The sequence below is a fragment of the Pleurodeles waltl genome, chromosome 9, assembly GCF_031143425.1.
Source record: "Pleurodeles waltl isolate 20211129_DDA chromosome 9, aPleWal1.hap1.20221129, whole genome shotgun sequence".
NCBI classification, from domain to species: Eukaryota; Metazoa; Chordata; class Amphibia; order Caudata; family Salamandridae; genus Pleurodeles; species Pleurodeles waltl.
This window is the reverse complement of record NC_090448.1, coordinates 28,366,618-28,389,229: the sequence shown is the minus strand read 5'-3', so window position 1 is coordinate 28,389,229 and position 22,612 is coordinate 28,366,618. Positions and strand designations below refer to the sequence as shown.

General features: G+C 48.1%; 1 protein-coding gene across 5 annotated transcripts in view; it reads right to left on the bottom strand.

Annotated features, from left to right (window-relative positions):
• LOC138258882 (sodium- and chloride-dependent creatine transporter 1-like) overlaps positions 1 to 22,612 on the bottom strand; it is a 290,710-nt gene that overhangs the window by 147,797 nt on the left and 120,301 nt on the right. For all 5 annotated transcript variants that reach the window (XR_011198597.1, XR_011198598.1, XR_011198595.1 and 2 more), the window contains exon 3: positions 2,061 to 2,192. Coding sequence is in view for 2 of the 5 variants with exons in the window: in XM_069206192.1 (XP_069062293.1) it covers positions 2,061 to 2,192 (132 nt within the window). In the remaining 3 variants the exon portion in view is untranslated. The remainder of the gene's footprint in view (positions 1 to 2,060; positions 2,193 to 22,612) is intronic.

Below are 22,612 nucleotides of genomic sequence, written 5' to 3'. Positions count from 1 at the left end.
CCCTACACTGCTAACCCCATCTATCCTGCACCAACACCACATCTACCTCTACACTGCTAACCCCATCTATCCTACATCACCACCACATCTATCTCTACACTGCTAACCCTATCTATCCTGCACCACCACATCTTCCTCTACACTGCTAGCCCTATCTATCCTGCACCACCACATCTACCTCTACACTGCTAACCCCATCTATCCTACATCACCACCACATCTACCTCTACACTGCTAACCCTATCTATCCTGCACCACCACATCTACCTCTACACTGCTAACCCTATCTATCCTGCACCACCACATCTACCTCTACACTGCTAACCCCATCTATCCTACATCACCACCACATCTACCTCTACACTGCTAACCCTATCTATCCTTCACCACCACATCTACCTCTACGCTGCTAACCCTATCCTTCACCACCACATCTACCTCTACGCTGCTAGCCCTATCTATCCTGCACCTCAACGTCTACCTCTACACTGCTAACCCTAACTATCCTGCACCACCACATCTACCTCTACACTGCTAGCCACATCTATCCTACATCACCACATCTACCTCTACACTGCTAACCCTATCTATCCTGACCCACCACATCTACCTCTACACTGCTAACCGTATCTATCCTGACCCACCACATCTACCTCTACACTGCTAGCCCGATCTATCCTGCACCACCAAATCTACCTCTAGTGCTAACCCTTATCTATCCTGCACCTCCACATCTACCTCTACACTGCTAGCTCTATCTATCCTGCACCACCACATCTACCTCTACACTGCTAGCCACATCTATCCTACATCACCACCACATCTACCTCTACACTGCTAACCCTATTTATCCTGCACCTCCACATCTACCTCTACACTGCTAGTCCGATCTATCCTGCAACACCACATCTACCTCTACACTGCTAGCCCTACCACATATACGTCTACACTGCTAACCCTATCTATCCTGCACCTTCACATCTACCTCTACACTGCTAACCCTATCTATCATGCACCTCCACATCGCCCTCTACACTGCTAGCCCTCTCTATCCTGCACCACCACATCTACCTCTACACTGCTAGCCACATCTATCCTACATCACCACCACATCTACCTCTACACTGCTAACCCTATCTATCCTGACCCACCACATCTACCTCTACACTGCTAACCGTATCTATCCTGACCCACCACATCTGCCTCTACACTGCTAACCGTATCTATCCTGACCCACCACATCTACCTCTACACTGCTAGCCCTATCTATCCTGCACCACCAAATCTACCTCTAGAGTGCTAAACCTATCTATCCTGCTCCTCCACATCTACCTCTACACTGCTAGTCATATCTATCCTGCACCACCACATCTACCTCTACACTGCTAGCCCTACCACATCTACACTGCTAACCCCATCTATCATGCACCTCCACATCTACCTCTACACTGCTAACCCTATCTATCCTGCACCACCACATCTACCTCTACACTGCTAGCCCTATCTATCCTGCACCACCACATCTACCTCTACACTGCTAGCCCTATCTATTCTGCACCTCCACATCTACCTCTACACTGCTAACCCTATCTATCCTGCACCACCACATCTACCTCTACACTGCTAGCCCCATCTATCCTGCACCACCACATCTACCTCTACACTGCTAGCTCTATCTATCCTGCACCTCCACATCTACCTCTACACTGCTAGCCCTATCTATCCTGCACCACCACATCTACCTCTACACTGCTAACCCTATGTGATCCAGACCGAGCCTTTTTGTCCCAGGTGTACTGGAGAGCTCTTTGACCCAAGTGAAACTGGTGGTCCTTTCTGGGCGAGGCTTCACTATGTAGGATATTTAATGTTTCAAACATATCGAGCGGCTGGGCGTTTAGACAGCTTTGCATTCACCCCTTCATCTCCTCCACCGCGAGGGCTTGGGTCCACCCTTTGGTGGGAAGGTCTTGGGCCCTAAACACTGAAGGGTGAGGGAAAGAAGGTGCAGGAAACTGATGGTCTTCAGAGGGTTAAGAGTAAGAAAAGGGTGCACTTACCTTTAAAGAGGGGCGCGATATTCCAGGCCGCTATCCCTCCTTGCTTCATGAACTGGCCCAGGGCAATCTCCAAGAAAAAGACTGGAATTCCTCCCACAAAGACAATTAGCATATACGGGATCAGAAACACACCTGTGAGGAGAGACCACAGACAGGTCAGAGGCACCCAACGCCTTGGGAGAGCTTCCATTCTCCTTGGCTTTCTTTGTAGACTGCAGAGAACATTGCTTTTCTCTTTACAACCCTATCCTTGTAGCCTAACATTACCTAATGTCCCCCCACCTACCTACCTCACCAACCATTCACCTGAAACCACATAGCCCCTACCAATGATCACACCTGAGAGGTATTAATGTAATCTATCACATAGTAACTGGTGTAGATGAATGCAAAAAAAACCACTTGATTAAAAACCAGCCTTGGGTTCTGGAGATGCATGGTACTCGCCATAAAGCACTTCGAAGCCTCGTCTGCAGGGGCGGCCCCTCCGCTATGGTATGGGAGCGTCACCTCGCTGCTGAAAGTGGAAACATAAAGGGATAACAAAAGTATTCAATTATCCCTTTATTTTCCGCTTTAGGGTGGGGCAGGTCCAGCCTCCTCCACGTCAGCAAGTGGAGGAGTAGTGGTGGTGCACTTCTAAGTGCGCATGCCAGTTTGGCTGGCTGGCCGAGGCTGGGCAAACTGACATGCGCACTTAGAAACTCTCCACCCGGCTGTAAAATACAGCCGGGTGGAGACCAAGCGCAGTGCCCCACTCCCTCCCTGAGCAACATTTCTGCCCGCTCAGGCCAATCGTGGCATTTCTTTCATGCTGTGTAACAGCATGAGAAAAGTCTGGATTGCAGCCTCGGCTCGCTTCGCTCAAAAGGAGCGGGACGGGGGCGGTGCGCAGGGGGGGGATTCTAAAATTTAGTTAAATTACATTAAAAAAAAATATATAAAAAAAAAAACTTTAAAAAACAGTTACCTTTTCCACGCTGTCACGCGCTCCTCTTCCCTGCTGGCTGCAAGCAGGCACAGGCTCCCAGCCCGCCCTGCGGCCAATGCTGACGCTGCTCAAAGCAGCATCAGGATTGGCTGGGAGCTCCCTGGATGGGCGCTCCCAGGCAAACTGGGAGCCTATGCAGGCTCTCTGCAGCCCAGCAACTGTGTTGCCAGGCTAGAGAGAGCCTACTGCGCACGTGTGTTTGGCCGGCACGAGTCAGCCAGCCAAACATACATGCACAGTGAGGGGGGGGGGGGGTGGGGGGGAGAAGTGTCGAGCACTCCCCTCTCACTGCTCCTCATCCCAGATGCCCCGCCCCTTTCACAACTAGGGGGGATAATAAACTATGTTTATTATCCCCTAGTTTTGAAGGTTTTGCAGCTTCTGCTGCTGGCTGGGGCGGGTGGAGGGGGTTGTGTAAGGCTCCTCCACCCTAACGGAGGAGCCGCCCCTGCTGGATTGGTTGGAGCGGTGGATCACGGAGGGGGCAGGTAAGTTTATTATTATTTTTATTTTTTTGTTGCTGCCTCTCCCCCCCCTCCCCAGCACCTCCTCCTGGCAGCAGCTGCAACTGCTCGTCAGGTGTAGTAAGCGCTATACAAATAAGATTGCTCATCGCCCGCATGTCAACAAGGCCTGTTCTATTGTTAGGAAACATGGTCACTAGGATTAAACAGTCAATGGAAGCAGAGAACAATAAACCACACATTTCTACATTTAATATGGCTTAATTTAGGGGGTTTGTTCAGCGGTTCTCCTCACCAGGGCCTCTCTGGAGCTCTGAATCAAAGGAAGAAGCACAATAGTGCAAGTTGTGACATCATGAGAGCGGAGACCGGTTGATGCACAGGTCTGACAACCTTCCACGGCTCCCAAGGCCATGCCAGACTTTAATGAAACTCCCAAGACATGAAGAGGCCTCGTGTTTGCATTAACACTGCCCTCCCTTGACTGAGTATTAAAGACACTATGGTCAAAACAGGGGGAAGTGTATGCCTCGACTTCCAGGGCCAAGTAAACAATAAGAATAAGGGAACAACATATATTTATTCTGGTATCCTCAAAGGTTGTTCTATATCACATTTTATTTATTAAGTCATTCATTTTAATTACTTCATCAATTTCTTATCATTATAAGTGAGTCATAGGTGCTTCTAAGTGTAGAGGACACAGTGAAAGTGAGTATTGTGATAAACAAAGTGCCGGTGTTATGTACAATATATACAAAAGTGTGGTTAAAAATTGAAAGTGAACTTCCAATAGGCTCCTTCAATCCAGGAGTCCTGAAGTCACCATGAAACATAAAGCCACACATAATAAATGTTGACGTTTCGACCCCGGACATAGATATCAATCAGCAATGGGTCGTCATCAGGACTGAAAATCTCTTTAAAATGATGGCACCTATCAATTCGATGCATCTAATTTTCTACTTATGGTTGCCACATAAGCGACAATACTAGGACCATTAGGCGTCATCAGTCATTAATGGCGTCAAACCACCCATTGTATTGCGGTCATTTTATGGGGGAGGAATCTATCTCCTGCGTTGTTAATTCCACGTCAACGCCGCGCTTTCTTTTGGAATTATATCCTGTAAGCGGAAGTAGTGATAAGCCTGAGTTATTTCATCTCGGTTGCAACGGAGGCACAAAATAGCAACCACTCCCGTGACTAAGTGGCATTCACTCAACGCCACTTCGGAAAGCTTCGGAGCGTCCTCAGTGGTGAATTGAAACATGGACTGCGTTACAAATGTGGGAGCAAACCAATTAACTCTAGCAGAACCACCCTATCCTGAGCCTGGTTTTTACTTGGGACATTTTAGCGCCTACATGAGTGAAAGCCAGGGCTAGGCACCCCACGAAGGAAGGTGCTGCAACGGAATAGACAGAGTCGTCAAGCCCACTGCAGAGGGAATGTTTAAAGGGATGCAGGCCTTTAAAAGGCCATGAATGCTGACAAGTTCACATGACTCTCTTCGCCAGGAACTTGCAAGATGTGAGAGCATCCCTCATTAAATTATTAATTTGTTCATAACAAGACTAAGACTGATATGCATACGCTTGATCTCAGTCTGTAATTCTAACAATTTATTAGGACTTGTGCAGCACACAATCTCCCAATGGTACTATGGCACAGATGAGCGGAATAATAATGGAATATTCTCTGGGTAAGTACCAGTGGACTGGTTTCAGTTTCCTTTGTCCCGCACTACTAACCAATTTGTATGAGCGCCAGGGAGGTACATACGCAGACTATGTCATGGCGTGAGAATGGTATAGTTTATTTTCATATATTAGGACGTGCATTATAAATTCATGCAAGCTATAGCTTCAAGGTGCAAACATGAAACAAAGACAATTGTAGAAATATACATTATATACTGAAGAACCCATAAATGGCAAAAAATAAAGTAGAACACAGGAGAGTAAAGGTAATTAATGCATTGTCCCTTTTGAACAGTTAGATTTGAACAGCTCATTCGATCTCAAATTCCTGTGCCCACCCTTCGTCCTTGCATGGGGGGGGGGAGGGAGGGGGAGAGGTAGCATCTTGTAATATTTATTTCTTCATGATAAAAATCATTCGAAGAGAGCTAACGATGCATCAAAATGCCTGCACAAATATGGCCAGCCATTTCGAAAATCTTTTCTTTATGCGAAAAATCCCTCCAGGATATCCACCAGTGCACAAGAAGGGTGGCCATCTTGGAAAGATTTTTTTAATAAAGAAAAAGTATTCCAAAATGGATGCTGGTACATGCGCCTGTTTTGTGAAGCACCAAAGGCTGTTTTGGAATATGGTTTTAAACTTTAATATATCAAGCCGCGGCCCGTCCCTTAGGGCGGAGGGGCCACGCCCCCCCCTCCACCATTTGCCCCTCATGAAGAGTGTCTGTCAGGCTGAGCAAAGGTCAGCCTGACAGACACTCTTCATGTGTAGATCAGGCAGCCAGAAGCGAGGAGACAAACTCCTGGCTGCCTGAGCTGAACTTTGCTGGGATGAAGAGGTCACAGCTCCTGTGGGCGTGACCTCCTCAGCTCAGCAAAGGTGCCTCGAGGCCCTTCCCCTCGGTGAAGAGGGGAAGCGTCACCGATTGACTTCGGCCTGGGCACCTCAGGTTTAAGCCCTGAAGCGCCCAAGGCGAGTGTCAATCTGGGACACCTCGTCACAGAGTGGGGAGGGGTCAGAAGTCTCACTGACCCCATCCCACTCTGTGACGAGGCTGGGACTGCTGCCTTCCCTCATTGGCTAAGGTCAGCCTATGAGGGAAGACAGCAGTCCCAACCTTCCTGAGCTGAAAGGTGGGGTGGGGGTGTGTGGGGGTGTGTGTGTGTGTGTGTGTGTGTGTGTGTGTGTGTGTGTGTGTGTGTGTTTTAAATGAATGTTTGGTGCGTGCATGTATGTTTGAATGTTGTGAATGGATGTGCGTGCGTGTGTGAATGAATATGTAAGTGTGCTTCCCGTCAGCCCCCTTCCTCCTAAAATTACCAATCGCCACTGAATATATCATTCATATATCATTCGAAAGTGGCCATCAACAGCTTTAGAATGGTAAAAAAGTATAAACGCAATGTTGCTCTAAACAAGCTATTAAAACTTTTTTGGAGAATATAAACATTAAATGTAGACATGTGGGGAGGGGCAGGGGAAGAAATGGATGAGTTGTGCAGTTAGGTAGCAAGAGGACAGTGGATTGGGGTGGGGATTTGAGGGGGGGGGCGCAAAGGCTTAAGCAGAGAGTAAGGGAAGCTTTGTGCACCATAGAGTGTGCAAAATTAAATGAAAATGGCAGCAGGAAGAATGATACAACCAATCAAACGAAAAGAATGTGTCAGAAGCCATGCTATGTGGGCAGGATGAAACTAGAACAGAGAGGAATGCCACTGAATCAAGAGCAGACAACTGAGACAGACAAGGAATCTATCCAATCAAAAGCAAGGGACTGACCCAAAGCCTAATCTATGTATGATGTTGCTCAAATAAGCCAATAGGCTATATCTAATCCCACAGAAAAGCTTCATTCTCAACTAGTGCATGGAGTTCTATAGTTTAACTCCAGCCACCATCATTTACTTGACTTTTAAAGGAGATTTAAAAGGTCTCCTAGACCTCAGAACAGAGGACTATTTTTGCTACAAGTTTCTGCGGTGTAGGAAGCAGACTTGAGAGATACCTGTGGTCTATGATCAAGGCCATTTCAACCAGAATTTGCCATGAGCCAAGTTGTGTAATGGCGGTGGCAGTGGCGCGCCTGCATGTGTAAGAGCAGTGGAAGTGGGCCACCTGCGTGTGTAATGGCACTGGAAGTGGGCCACCTGCACATGTAATGGCGGTGGCAGTGGCCACCTGCATGTGTAATGGCGGTGGTAGTGGCCACCTGCATGTGTAATGGCGGTGGCAGTAAAACACTTGCATGTTTGGTGGTGGCAGTGGGCCACCTGCATGTGTAATGGCGGTGATAGTGGCCACCTGCATGTGTAATGGCGGTGGCAGTGGGCCACCTGCATGTGTAATGGCGGTGGCAGTGGGCCACCTGCATGTGTAATGGCGGTGGCAGTGGGCCACCTGCATGTGTAATGGCGGTGGCAGTGGGCCACCTGCATGTGTAATGGCGGTGGCAGTGGGCCACCTGCATGTGTAATGGCGGTGGTAGTGGCCACCTGCATGTGTAATGGCGGTGGTAGTGGCCACCTGCATGTGTAATGGCGGTGGTAGTGGCCACCTGCATGTGTAATGGCGGTGATAGTCGGACACCTGCATGTGTAATGGCGGTGATAGTTGGACACCTGCATGTGTAATGGCGGTGATAGTCGGACACCTGCATGTGTAATGGCGGTGATAGTCGGACACCTGCATGTGTAATGGCGGTGATAGTCGGACACCTGCATGTGTAATGGCGGTGATAGTCGGACACCTGCATGTGTAATGGCGGTGATAGTCGGACACCTGCATGTGTAATGGTGGTGGTAGTGGGTCACCTGCATCTGTAATAGTGGTGGTAGTGGGTCACCTGCATGGCATGTGTAATAGTGGTGGCAGTGGGCCACCTGCATGAGTAATAGCGGTGGCAGTGGGCCACCTGCATGTGTAATGGTGGTGGCAGTGGGTCACCTGCATGGCATGTGTAATAGTGGTGGCAGTGGGTCACCTGCATGTGTAGTGGCGGTGATGGTAACAAGTCACCTGAATATGTGGTGAACGTATTGTGAAAAGAAAAAGTCGGTTTGAAGAGCGTTATCAGTTTTTTCCTTGTAATCTTGAAGTTGATGCAATTTTTTTTAAAACACATTACCCAGGAAGCTCTAAGGAAGAAACAATTCCAGCTACAGAATGACATGGACTATAGGGGAGTTTAATGATTTCTGAAATGTAGCGAGATGTCCTTCAGCTCCCGATTTACCTGTCGGCCTTCCATGCTTTGCAGTGAGAAGAAGCACAGCCTCCTATCCAGGGTTTCCTAAACTTGGGAATGCCTACGAAGTATAAAGTGCAGGAGTGAAGGTGTGCAAGGGAGAGAGATTGGTCGTATAATTACTGGACGGGAGATGTAGAAACTTCCATAATTAGCTACATATGTACAATCAGGTTGGTGAAACTCGTCAACAACTTTTGAGTAAAGAATATGAAACAAGCCACAACATGGACTAGGTAGATGATGGCTATCTGGTTGGGTTTCTCAGGTCGGTGGATGAAAACAGGGTTGAGTACCAGACACCAAGTGGACACTGTGCTTTTGAGTCATTGCTATTTACTGGAGATAGGTAGTTATAGAATTTTCTACATCCCCCTCTTCCATCTTTTTATGTTGCTTGAATATAACACTACAAGTTGGAGGTTTCTGTTCTATATGGTTCTGGTCTTTTTTTTTTTTTTTTTACCTTTCACACCCTTCGGTGCACGGGTACCGGACTGATGAAGGTACTGCACGTTGATCACCATATACAATTCGTGAAACCTCTTCAAGAAATTGACTCAGCATCACTTCCTGGTGATAGTCCGTGCCAATGAGTTATTCTAACTATGCCCTACTTTCCAGTGTGTCATGAAATAAAACATTACGGATGGAACAGGAATAATTGTTAGGTAACTTTGGTTTTTAATGTGACACGCATGGATATGCATGTGGGTGTTTGTGGTGCCCTACTGGCACTTTGTCATACATGGAGTATTAGGATGAGGATTTTCAATTGTGTTTGTCTTTTTCATACATTATTTCAATCACATCTCATCAGCTTTCAAAAAGTCTGAGGTGGGACGAAACATGTGTCGGCTGCATCATCTGTACCTTGCATCACTGAATCAGCAGTACTCCATGTTGGATGATGCTAAGATCAAGTAAAGAAATCACTTCACTACTTTGAGAGTTGAACTGTTATTTTGAAGAGGAGGAATCAAAAACTGGGACATTATTCCAAGAATGAAATTTGACTTATTAGGGTGTAGTAATATTACTTATGTACTACTCTAACGATGGTCCAATATTTGTTCTGATAAGATTTGAGTTTTTATGTAACTAAGGACACGTAATTCAGTGGCATGAAACTCTGAGTTCCGGAATTTGTAGCAAACCTTCCCAGCAATCTTGTTAATATTTTCACTCATTGTAGACATACATGTGCAGCTCAGAGAAAATATATAACATCAAAAAGAGTCATATATTTTATCCTTTCATGTGCTATTTCAGACCCACCTCCCTGCATTGAGAAGTAGATACTCAGCTTCAGCCATACTGTTTTGAGTGATTTACCAACAAGGTGCCAGTATTCCAGTGGGGTACCTTTCCAGGTACCCCGGCCTGCCACTGAACAGGAAAAGGCAGCTCGGGGAAAGAACATATCCAAGTCATCCGAAAGCTGTTAGCGTAGATGTTGTTGGAGCTATGAAAAAAGACAAGCACACGTCATCATTTAGGCTCACAGCACTGGAATCCACTGGAAGTGCATAAACACGGTCTCTGGAGAGGAGGCATGCTTTAGCTGCCCTTTATGAATCTCTGGTACCTGGTGTGATGAGGAAGGTCTTGAAGCAACACACAACACTGATTCTCCCACCTTCCTACTGCTGGTGGGAGCACCAAGTAGTAGCCAAGACCAAGGGTTGCATCCAAGACCGAGTGGTTACCAGGTATGCATGGACTGATGGAGGGAGGAACAGTCCAATGTGCCACATGACAGGCTTCTAGGCTCTTGCATCTCTACCAAGAAGGTAGTGAGTGTTAAGAACTTACCTGAAGTTACAGGAACACAAGTGGCATGCTCCTTGCTCAGCTGAAAGCTGCAATCAGCAAATAATCAAGCTTCTTCATACCCCTCGTCAACGCCAGGAGTTTCAGGAAGGAGGCGTGAAAAGTCCTTGTAATCTGTCTTTTCCAAGATGGTGGTGTATCCAGGAAAACCTACCCGAGATTCCCAATCCAAGTTAAGAGCAGGTGGTTTCCTTCAATGTCATTTCCTGAAAAATTCATATTTAGGGAGGCATCTGCAACTGATAGGATGTGTCACAACACATTTGTTCCCTCTGTTTCTCATTGCGTTTGTTGTGTGAGAGGATGTGGGGTAAAGACCTGAGCTGCCGACTTCGGAGCAGGAGGAACCAAGTTCAGCTCTCGGCATCGGTTCAACATCCTGAGATTCTGGGCAAATGACTTAATCTCCCCATGTCTACAATTCAGCGCCTTGAGACCCTCACATGTGATTTGCCACTCTTTACAAATCTTGGATTTATTTATTATTTGTTGCCCATTTGCTCCTATTTTTGTCCTTGATTTACTCTCCCTTTCAGCTGGAGAATTTGCTGGTTCTTTTCTGGATTCTTCACGCTGGACTTGTTCTCATTTCTGAAGTCAGGGATGAGATTGGTACCTTGCTATTCATTTCTACAGGGGATGTCTAACCCTTTGTGGGGTTTCCCTCCATTCTGGACCCTCTTAAAGGGACGGGCTCCTTTCCTTTGAATTCTGAGATTCGTAGGCTTGTTTATTCCATTATAAAACAGGACTACAAGTTCCATAATTCCAAGCAAAAAACCTGGACTGGAGCAGCACGTCACGCATGGACCTGGGAAACTTAGTAGCCGATGGCTTTTACCACCCAGCCGAGATTGAGGGGGTACTTCTACTGCTTGTTTTAGGGTCTATGGCACCCTTGCTGTGCCACTGAAGTTGGGGGGTGGGGGGGTCGTTTAGAGGTAATTGTGCCTGCGAGCCCAGCCCCCGAAAGCCGCCCTTCCTTTGTCCTTGGGCCTCCTGCATCTCGGTGCCAGGAGCCGGCAGGGCGCATGATGGATGCCAGCCTTGATGGTGCGATGCTGGCCTATATATATCTTCATCACCCCCGCCTCGCTGGGCTGTGACGTGGAGGGTGGCAGCAGGCAGGAGGGCATGAGATGCATGGCAAGCAGGCTCCTCTTCTCCATCCAAGCCTTGGGGCTGGGTGACTGTACTGCGCATGCGCACTCCATCCCTGACTGCTGTCTTCAGGACCACGGGAGCCACCCCCTCCCCGCCCAGCTCCCTCCAGCTCCTCCAGTAATGTCATTGTTCCAACCCCCCCACCATCCCCGCTCCCGACACCTCTGCGGCAGGTTTCTATTTATAAACCGTGTGACCGTGAACAAGCCAAGGAGTTCGTGTGTGTGTGTGTGTGGTGGTGGTGGTGGTGGTGGTGGTGGTGGTGGTGGGGGGGGCGTGGTGCACGGGGGGGGGGGGGGAAGCGCTGACAGAGCGGAAGGGAGGGGGGATGAGGGGAGGGTGAATAGAGGGGACTGCAGGATGAGGGAAAGAAATAGACTGAAATTTGGGGTATGTGGGGGTGAAGGGGCTGGCGGTGTGGGGGGGGGGGGGGGGGCGTGGATTAGGGTGTATTGAGGAATAAAGGGGCGAACCGGGGAGACAAAGGGGAGGCTGGGTGAGGACGAGGGAGGGGACAGGGTACATGGTGGGGGGGGGGGGGGGGCGGTGGGTGATGGCGGCGTGTAAAGGAGAGGAAAGGCCGTATAGAGGGGTGAAGGAGACGGCTGTTTAGGGGTGAACTGAGAGAAAAGGGCGTGGAAACAGAAAAAAAAATCCGAGTATATGGGGTGAAGGAGAGAATAGGGAAGGGTGTGTGGATGAGTGAAGGGGCCGCTAGCTGAAAGAACCAGGGGTAGAAGTGTGTGGGGGGGGGGGGGGTGAAGGCTGTGTGTGTGGGGGGGGTGCGTGCTTGGGTCAAGGGGGAAGGGACAGGCTGAATGTCGGGGGGGGGGGGGAAGGGACAGGCTGCATGTCGGGGGGGAAAGGGACAGGATGCGTGCCGGAGGAGAAAGGGACAGGCTGCGTGCCGGAGGGGAAAGGGACAGGCTGCGTGCCGGAGGGGAAAGGGACAGGCTGCGTGCCGGAGGGGAAAGGGACAGGCTGCGTGCCGGAGGGGAAAGGGACAGGCTGCGTGCCGGAGGGGAAAGGGACAGGCTGCGTGCCGGAGGGGAAAGGGACAGGCTGCGTGCCGGAGGGGAAAGGGACAGGCTGCGTGCCGGAGGGGAAAGGGACAGGCTGCGTGCCGGAGGGGAAAGGGACAGGCTGCGTGCCGGAGGGGAAAGGGACAGGCTGCGTGCCGGAGGGGAAAGGGACAGGCTGCGTGCCGGAGGGGAAAGGGACAGGCTGCGTGCCGGAGGGGAAAGGGACAGGCTGCATGTCAGAGGGGAAAGGGACAGGCTGCATGTCAGAGGGGAAGGGACAGGCTGCATGTCAGAGGGGAAGGGACAGGCTGCATGTCAGAGGGGAAAGGGACAGGCTGCATGTCAGAGGGGAAAGGGACAGGCTGCATGTCAGAGGGGAAAGGGACAGGCTGCGTGTCGGGGGGGGAAGGGGACAGGCTGAATCTCGGGGCGGGGGGGGGAGGAAGGAACAGGCTGAATGCCGGGGGGGGAAAGGGCCAGGCTGAATCTCGGGGAGAGGGCGAAGAGGTAGCGTGTATACGAAGTAACAGCTGTGTGGTGCCGAGGGACCTGGTTGTGTGTAGGGGAGAAGGTGTGCTGACCCTACAGAGGGGAAAGCTACAGAAGCAGGTGTGAAGGTCAGGCTCGGTGGCGTAACCCAAAATATAGGTGCCCCAGGCAAAATGTAAGGGGGGGGGGGGACTTCAGTCTTGCATATCTCAGATATTCATTGACCTTGGGCTGAATGGGGCCTCCTGAAGAGTTGGGGGGGGCCTTGAGAGGTTGAGGCTCCCCCTGCGTTGCAGGGGCCTAGGTTACACCCCAGGTCAGGCTGTTTGTGGAGGGGGGCAGTACTGCAAATGGAAGGAGGACAAACTGATGGGGTCGCCTCCGGTAAAATTAATTTTATTTCCCTGCCACAGAATTACCGTTACAGCGGTTCCCGGAATTCCAGGGGGTGGGGAAATGAAGGGGCTTTCTCGTTTTGGGGGGAATAACATGTTTGCGCACTGATTTCTGCATCCCTCCCCTCCCCCCTGTGTTTTACGTGAAAAATAAAAAACGTATAATTCCTGTAGGCCCCGTAAATCCAGTTAGGACATGTGAAGCACACCACTACATGTCCTACCTTTTAAATCCACTGCACCCTGCCCATGGGACTGCCTTGGGCTAACCTTAGGGGTGACTTACATGTAGTAACAAGCCTTTGCAATACAATGGGTCTCCCATTTGCTAGAGCAATTAGCATTGTAAACTCCTAACCAGACTTTTCTTGCCACATAATTTGAAAATGAAAAGTTAAACAGTTTCACATAACTAAACAGACTTTTTTCGCCATATAAACTGAAAAGTAAAAGTTTCACATAAGCGAGCTGACGGCCGCCACTCGCAGTGAAACCTATCAGCAAAAGTGCAATTATCTACGTAACTGTCCAAAATGCAATTAACTATGTAACAGGGTCGATGTCATGCAAAGCGCTCGACTTCTGCCCAGCGAGATCGCGCTGCAAAAAAAGAGAAAAAGTAGTCCAGAAACCGAACGGAAAACATGGTGCCTCGTATGCTTTTAGTAGTTGGTCGCTGCGCTCGAGGAGGGCTAAACACCAGAAAAGGCATGACGTATGCCTGCCTTTCACTAATGAAAGCAAGCAGATTTTAAAAGGCAAGCCCATAAACCAATGAAAGACTGACGTGACTTTGGCGTGGTTTGAAGCCCAAAGAGAGATTCCAACACAGGACGGAGCGCTTTGTGCTCGCCCCTAAAAAGGGAAGGTTTAGGCCTGGCAAGTGGGTACACTTGCCAAGTCGAATTTACAGTTAAAACTGCACACACAGACACTGCAATGGCAGGTCTGAGACATGATTACAGAGCTACTTTTGTGGGTGGCACAATCAGTGCTGCAAGCCGTCTAGTAGCATTTGACTTACAGGCCCTGCGCACCTCTAGTGCATTTTACTAGTAAATCAAATATGCCAATCATAGATAAACCAATCACCAATACAATTTACACAGAAAGCATGTGCACCTTAGCACTGGTCAGAGCCCAGAGTCCTAAAGCCAACAAAAACGGGTCAGAAAAAAATAGGAGGAAGGAAACAAAATGTTTGGGGATGACCCTGCAAAAGGGCCTGGACCAACACTTATCAACTGGCATAACGCAGGGAAAAGGAGGGCTTTTAATCAGTGTACATCTGTCTCTCGGACACTCAGAAGATTGTTCCGCAGGTACAGAGCCAGTGTGGGAGAAGCCTGGCATCCTTGGATTAGTTTCCTAAATCTAGACTGACAGTAGTTGGGCAGAATTGGAGTTCAAGGGCTGAACTGTGATGTAATTGATACATTGATCAGAAAATAATAGGGGGATGGGGCGGAGGGGAGTGCTGGTCAGTGTGACCACCCGTTACGTGCTAAACACAACTTAAATCTTGTTTGTTCGGTGCAGGATGATCGGGCCACAGCTGTCCTACTCTTGCAGGATGGAGATCACACAGGCGTGGAACCGCCTTTGGGATCTCTTGAAGGTGTCTCATCGGATATTAAACCCTCTAACGTGACCCACCAGGTGTAGGAGGCTGGCCTGGCTTATAGTGGGTACCAGGGATACTTACACCTTGTGCCAGGTCCAGTTATCCCTTATTAGTGTAGAAGAGGTGTTTCGTTTCTAGCAGCTTAGGCTGATAGAAGGTAGCTATGGCAAAGCAGCTTAGGCTGAACTAGGAGACATGTAAAGCTCCTACTATACCACTGGTGTCATATGCACAATATCATAAGAAAACACAATACACAGAGTTACTAAAAATAAAGGTACTTTATTTTTATGACAATATGCCACAGGTATCTCAGCGAGTACCCTCAGTAAGAAGGTAAGTAATATACACAAGTTATATGTACACAAACCCAAAACAGGTAAGTAATAGTAAGAAAAGTAATGCAAACAGTGTAGAATTACAATAGGTGAACATAGGTCTAGGGGCAACAAAAACCATATACTCCAAAAGTGGAATGCGAATCACGAATGGACCCCAGACCTATGGGAGCTTGTAGAGGGTCGCTGGGACTGTAAGAAAACAGTCTGGGTGTCCAAGATACCCCACCCCAAGACCCTGAAAAGTAGGAGTAAAGTACACCTACTACCCAAATAGGCCACAATAGTGGTGATAGGGGGATTCTGCAAGAACCACAAACACCAGCAAAGCATTGAAGACGGATTCCTGGACCTGAGGACCTGCAAGGCAAGGGGACCAAGTCCAAGAGTCGCAATAGTGTCCGGGGGGGGGGCAGGAGCCCAGGAAACCCCGGATGAAGGTGCAAGGAAGCTGCCTCCAGATGGAAGAAGCTTAGGATTCTGCAACAACGAAGAGAGCTAGGAACTTCTCCTGGAAAGAAGATGTCCCACGGCGTGCTGAAGGATGCAGAAGCGTCCCACACAGAAATACTGCAAACAAGCCTTGCTAGCTGCAAGGGTCGCAGTAGAGGTTTTTGGGTGCTGCTGGGTACCAGGAAGGACCAGGATGTCGCCCCTTGGAGGAGGAGACAGAGGGGGTGCTCAGCAACTCAGAGAGCCCCCACAGAAGCAGGCAGCACCTGCAGAAGTACCGGAGCAGGCACTTAGAAGATTTGTGAACCGGAGCTGGCTCAGAGTCACAAAGGAGGGTCTCACGACATCGGAGTCCAACTCAGAGGGTTGAGCACTGCAGGACGGAGTGCTGGGGACCCAGGCTAGGCTGTGCACAAAGGAATCCTTGGAGAAGTGCACAGAAGCCGGAGCAGCTGCAAATCACGCAGTACACAGGTTTGCAGTCTAGCGTGGGGAGGCAAAGACTTACCTCCACCAAACTTGGACTGAAGGATCACTGGACTGTGAGAGTCACTTGGATAGGGTTCCTGTGTTCCAGGGACCAAGCTCATCAGGATGAGAGGGGATCCAGAGGACCAGTGATGCAGTCTTTTGGTGCCTGCGTTAGCAGGGGGAAGTTTCTGTTGACCCACAGGAGATTTCTTCTTGGCTTCCAGTGAAGGGTGAAGGCAGACAGCCCCCAGAGCATGCACCACCAGGAAACAGTCGAGAAAGCCGGCAGGATGAGGCGCTACAATGTTGCTGGTAGTCATCTTGCTACTTTGTTGCGGTTTTGCAGGCGTCCTGGAGCAGTCAGCGGTCGATCTTTGGCAGAAGTCGAAGAGGGAAGTGCAGAGGAACTCTGGTGAGCTCTTGCATTTGTTATCTGAATAATACCCCAGGGGAGAGACCCTAAATAGCCAGGAGGTTTGGCTACCAAGAAAGGAGGATTGGTTACCAAGAAAGGTACGAGCCTATCAGAGGGGGTCTCTGACGTCACCCGCTGGCACTGGCCACTCAGGAGTCCAGTGTGCCCCCAACACCTCTGTTTCCAAGATGGCAGAGGTCTGGGAGACACTGGAGGAGCTCTGGGCACCTCCCCTGGGAGGTACTGGTCAGGGGAGTGGTCACTCCCCTTTCCTTTGTCCAGTTTCACGCCAGAGCAGGGCTGGGGGATCCCTGAACCGGTGTAGACTGGCTTATGCAAAGATGGGCACCATCTGTGCCCATCAAAGCATTTCCAGAGGCTGGGGGAGGCTACTCCTCTCCAGCCTTCACATCTATTTCCAAAGGGAGAGGGTGTAACACCCTCTCTCAGAGGAAATCCTTTGTTCTGCCTTCCTGGGCTGAGGCTGCACAGACCCCAGGAGGGCAGAATCCTGACTGAGGGGTTGACAGCAGCAGCAGCTGCAGTGGAAATCCCGGAAAGGCAGTTTGGCAGTACCCGGGTTCTGTGCTAGAGACCCGGGAGATCATGGAATTGTCACCCCCAATACCAGAATGGTATTGGGGGTGACAATTCCATGATCTTGGACATGTTACATGGCCATGTTCGGAGTTACCATTGTGACGCTATACATAGGTAGTGACCTATGTATAGTGCACACGTGTAATGGTGTGCCTGTACTCACAAAGTTCGGGTAATTTGCCCTGAACGATGTGGGGGCACCTTGGCTAGTGCCAGGGTGCCCACACACTAAGTAACTTGGCACCCAACCTTCACCAAGTGAGGGTTAGACATATAGGTGACTTATAAGTTACTTAAGTGCAGTGGTAAATGGCTGTGAAATAACGTGGACGTTATTTCACTCAGGCTACACTGGCAGGCCTGTGTAAGAATTGCCTGAGCTCCCTATGGGTGGAAAAAGAAATGCTGCAGCCCATAGGGATCTCCTGGAACCCCAATACCCTGGGTACCTAAGTACCATATACAAGGGAATTATATGGGTGTACCAGTGTGCCAATGAGAATTGGTAAATTTAGTCACTAGCCTGCAGTGACTATTTTAGAAAGCAGAGAGAGCATAAGCACTGAGGTTCCGGTTAGCAGAGCCTCAATGATACAGTTGGGCACCACACAGGGAACACATACAGGCCACAAACCTATGAGCACTGGGCCCTGGCTAGCAGGATCCCAGTGAAACAGTAAAAACACCCTGACATATACTCATAAACAGGCCAAAAGTGGGGGTAAGAAGGCTAGAAAGAGGCTACCTTCCTACACCAGGCCCACAGCCCTTGGCCAGCAATCTTACCACATGGCCTTCACAGAGGTGCCAAGGAACCTCTTTTTTGTAGAGGTAACGTTTCTTCCCTTTTCTTCAGAGGGCTTCAACAGCTCATCGACAACCTGTTTGCACTCCACCCGATACCCCTTATCCTCCCTCCCTCCAAAGCTCCCATCATCATTTCACTGAAAACCTTCTCTATCTCAGTGTTCAAATGACCAAGAAAAAGTCAGACTTCTAGAAGCGGACTACGCAGTTCCATTCGGGTTAAGGTGGTTCTTTCCGTCAGTCCCTCCTTTCAGAACCAACTTCTTCTCCATCTTTAACTTGTGCCCTTCTCAGCTACTGCTCTGCAGCTGCCAGTCGCGCCACCGTTTCAACTACCATAAAAGAGCGCGATCTGGACATCCTCTTCACGACTGAGATTCGGTAACATCACTCATTTCACCAACTCACTGACATTCTGGTTCCGCTGTGCTGCTCAAACACCAGACAAGGTCTGGGCTGATGGAATACTCCGTCATAACCGTGACGGATATCCAGTCTGCCATATTCCAATCTCCATAGGATATTATAGGATCGCAATACGGCGGGCAGGACATCTGTCATGTTGGTGACAGAGTAGTCTCCTCCGCCAAGTTGTAAATCAGGCCCCAAGTTAGTAATTAGGGAGTGAGGGTGGCCGTTCTTCAATAAGCTTCATTGTGGTCTTCCTCATTCCTTTTCTACCCTGCTCACCCTTCGACGTCACTAAGGCAAGTTCACCTTCCCCCAACAACCAAGAGAACAATACCCAGGGATCATCGAGCACCCCAAAGATGACAGCTCTCCAGCCAGTGCTGAGCATATCAAACTTATGACTTAAAGTCTTCTAGTAAGAGTTAAGAATGAGGTTAACAAGACTTCAAACTAGGCCTGGGCAAAATTTCGCCTGCACCAGAATAAGTTCAGGAATTCCGTGTTACTCCTGGATGCAGGATTACCAATAATTACGTTTACCACTCCTCCTCCTTTAATTAAGAGTAATTTGTGGGGAAAAAAATCCTACATTGGGGCACATGCCCTGTACTTGCGATTCATGCTGTGCTGCATTTAGCACTGGGCCTTGGTGCAAACTGCATCCTCAAGTCCATTTTGGATTGAAGGGTGCATTTTTCACTATGAAAATTGCGTTAAATAGTGGTAGTCAGTTGGGGGAAAATTCTACCCCCAAGAGCATATTTAGTGATCGGCGGACGGTGCTCATTACTCATGTCCTCTTGCATTTAGCGCTATTGCTTATCGCAAAATATATCCTCACGTCCATTTTGAGTGCTCGGGGCATTCTTGCACTAAGAAATAGTGCAAAATGCAGAATTACTCTTCTTACACAACCTTGTGGAATTCTTAAGTAATTCTGTGTGATTAGGCTACCCTGATTTAAGCGAGGTACATCACCCCGCTTCAAAGTCCTCCACTTGCCAATGTGCATCTTTCCTCACAACAAGCAATCATACACATAATTGCCTCAAAAACAACCATGGCAATGGCTCCATTATTGACCTCATTAGTGCCAAGCAAGACTTTCGACCTCTGACTGTCAACGTGGGCTAGTCTCTGTGGGATTTCTTTCTTAACCTCCACTCAAACCACTCACCTTTCTGTTCATAGTAAAAACAACAATACCCCTAGACTAGAGATGACCGTGAACTGAACAAAGTCGTAAGAACCAGGATCTCCTCTCTCAATGATTGGGTTCCACCAACACCAATTTCCACCTTCTGACCTATAACTTATCCTCAAATATCACAAATGATTGTTCTTTTATGTAGGAAGACTCTGAACAATAACAAGCCTTCTCAATGGTTCTCTATGAACCTCAGCCTCAAAAGACACTCAAAAGAATACCTGAGTCAACTGAAAATTAAAAGAAAGCATTAGAAATCGACTAACCTCTTCCCTTGAGCCTCATGTCCACGCTCACGAATCAACTCCGCTAATAAGAGACCACAAGAGCCTTTTGAAATCATGAATTCACAAACCAACAAATCCACCGTTGTCAGATAAATCCAGATGGCAGGAATGCTTCCCTTTTCTCCAACAAAAGTCACTCAAATTCGAGAGGAAGTCTCACTCAAACAAAATTTGTGAAGAACTAGTCAGAATCGTGAAGGCTCCTTCATCTTAAACCAAACAGTAAAGTGGCCACTACATGGATCTAACTTCAGTATTCCCCAAAGAAGGCCTTCTCCTGCTGTCGGACACTAAGCCCCCATCGTCCCAGAAGATCCAGTCACCCCCACTGCTGCCAGCACACGGATGGCATCCAAAGGTATCTTAAATTGAACTGTCGTGGCTCAAACTCTAACATCTGACTGGTACTGCAAGCTATACACAGATAAAACAAACATTTCTAAAATGAAATTGATCAAACTAATTTCTTCAGCTCTTGGAGTTCAAAAGAAAAAGAAAGTTTATTTAATATTTGAATTAGCATGCCAGATAATATATAAGCAAATATGAACATTATGATATGTGAAATATTAGGGATCAAATTAATATCTAGAAAATAATAATAGAGTAGACAAGGGAAGGAAGAAAAACAAGGAAAAAGTGACCATTAAATCCTACCAGAACAAAGATGCAAAGGTATAATATCATTGCTAAAAAATCTAAGCATTAAAGTGTGACAAAGAAAAAAAAAAAAAAAAATCAGCAGGGTATATCAACTATCTATATTAGCAGTAAAGAGCTGTGGAGGCTTAGGAACCTCTTCAGTCCTAGGGCTATGGAGGCAGGCAGTTTTTGCCGAGGAATTCAAGAAGTTGGTTACTGGTAACCAAAGTAGATCCCTCTTGATGGTAAAAGAAATTGGAATGACGTATGCTCCGTCAAGTCTACGATTGTAGCAGACACCATACCACCAAGCCTGAAACCATACAGTCGTAGAGTTTTTCCATGCTTTAGTAATCTGTTGAAACACAACTGCCATGAGTAAATCGAGAACACGAACAGTATCGGAGTCAGAAGACCAATCCACTGAAATACTCCCAAAATTTGTTTTAGTGTAAGTGTCTTTGTGGAAGTTATCATTGATCTGTTTCCAAACTTGTAGCCAAAATTGACGCATGGAGGGGCATTTGAATAACGTAGGTTTAAGGTCAGAGGCAGAAGTATTACAGGACCAACAGGAAGGAGAGAGTGTGGGGTTGATTTTATGTAGAGTGAGTGGAGTGATCAGGAGTCTATGTAATTTCTTCAGCTCCAGCACCAAGGATAACTGTAGCAAAAGGCTTACCTGGCTTCAAGCGGTGAAGAATGCTAGTATTACTCCAAAAGATGTCATCAGTGCTTAATCCCTTGGTTAAAACCTTCTCCACAGGGAATGTATTCAAGTGGCACAAATCAATTCCAGAAGTGAAAACTCTTAAAGCAATTACTGTCAAGTTTAAGTCTTGTGCAGACAGTAATTGCTCGGGATATTTCTTGTCCTTATTGGGGTTCAGCCTTCTTTGCATACCTGCCCCTCCAAAGCAGACTTGTCACACTGGAGCGGTCATACCAGCTCTCAAGTTTTCTGAGCAATTTAAAAACAGATTAACCTACCACTCTACTGGTGGTTTCCTTAGTTGGAGGCCTATTGACTCTAGATGCAGTATAAGTGCCTGCCTAAACTTTAAAGTTCATACCTCAACACTTCCCAGACGCCTCACTCAAAAGTTAACTAGGTTCTCAAAAACAGTCATTCAGAGTCAAAAGATCTCTCTGTACTCCACCTTCCAAAAACAAGTGCAGGTTCTCCTCCGTCAATGTTCCCACAATCCAGAACGCTCTTCCGGTGCATATCGCTGCCTCCAAGCACCATCAGTGACCCTCTTACGTGATCTCACTTCACGTGTGATGCTCAGCTTCACAATTAAACTGTTCTCTTACAACTATAACTTAATTACCTTCTATCAAACACTTAGGGGGTTATTCTAACTTTGGAGGAGTGTTAATCCGTCCCAAAAGTGACGGTAAAGTGACGGATATACCACCAGCCGTATTACGAGTTCCATAGGATATAATGGACTCGTAATACGGCTGGTGGTAAATCCGTCACTTTTCCGTCACTTTTGGGACGGATTAACACCTCCTCCAAAGTTAGAATAACCCCCTTAATGTGGTTACACCTAGTGCACTCGGCTGCGTCACGCCAACACCCTTGTGGATAAAAACAAAGACAACATCCTTCCAAACACACACCCTACACGGTGCAGCGTGCTACCCATGAAGGCAATCGCTTTAGCATCCCACATAGGGGTAGTGAGTGCTACATAAATGGTCAAGCAAGTGCCTAGAGACACTGTTGCTCAGTAAGCAGAATCAAATACATCACAACCCATTCATGAATTCACTGGTACAGTCTGAAGGTAAATATACTGGGTTGACAAATTATAATGTGTTTGTCTTCACATACATCTGTGTCCATCAGCATGTGTGTGCGCCAGACTGTGTGTCAACTTGATGTTTAGTGTAGTAGATGGAAGTCCTGGGGAAAACACAGGGGCGGCCCCTCCGCTATGGCAGAGGAGCGTTGTCCCACTAACGAAAAGCAGAAAAA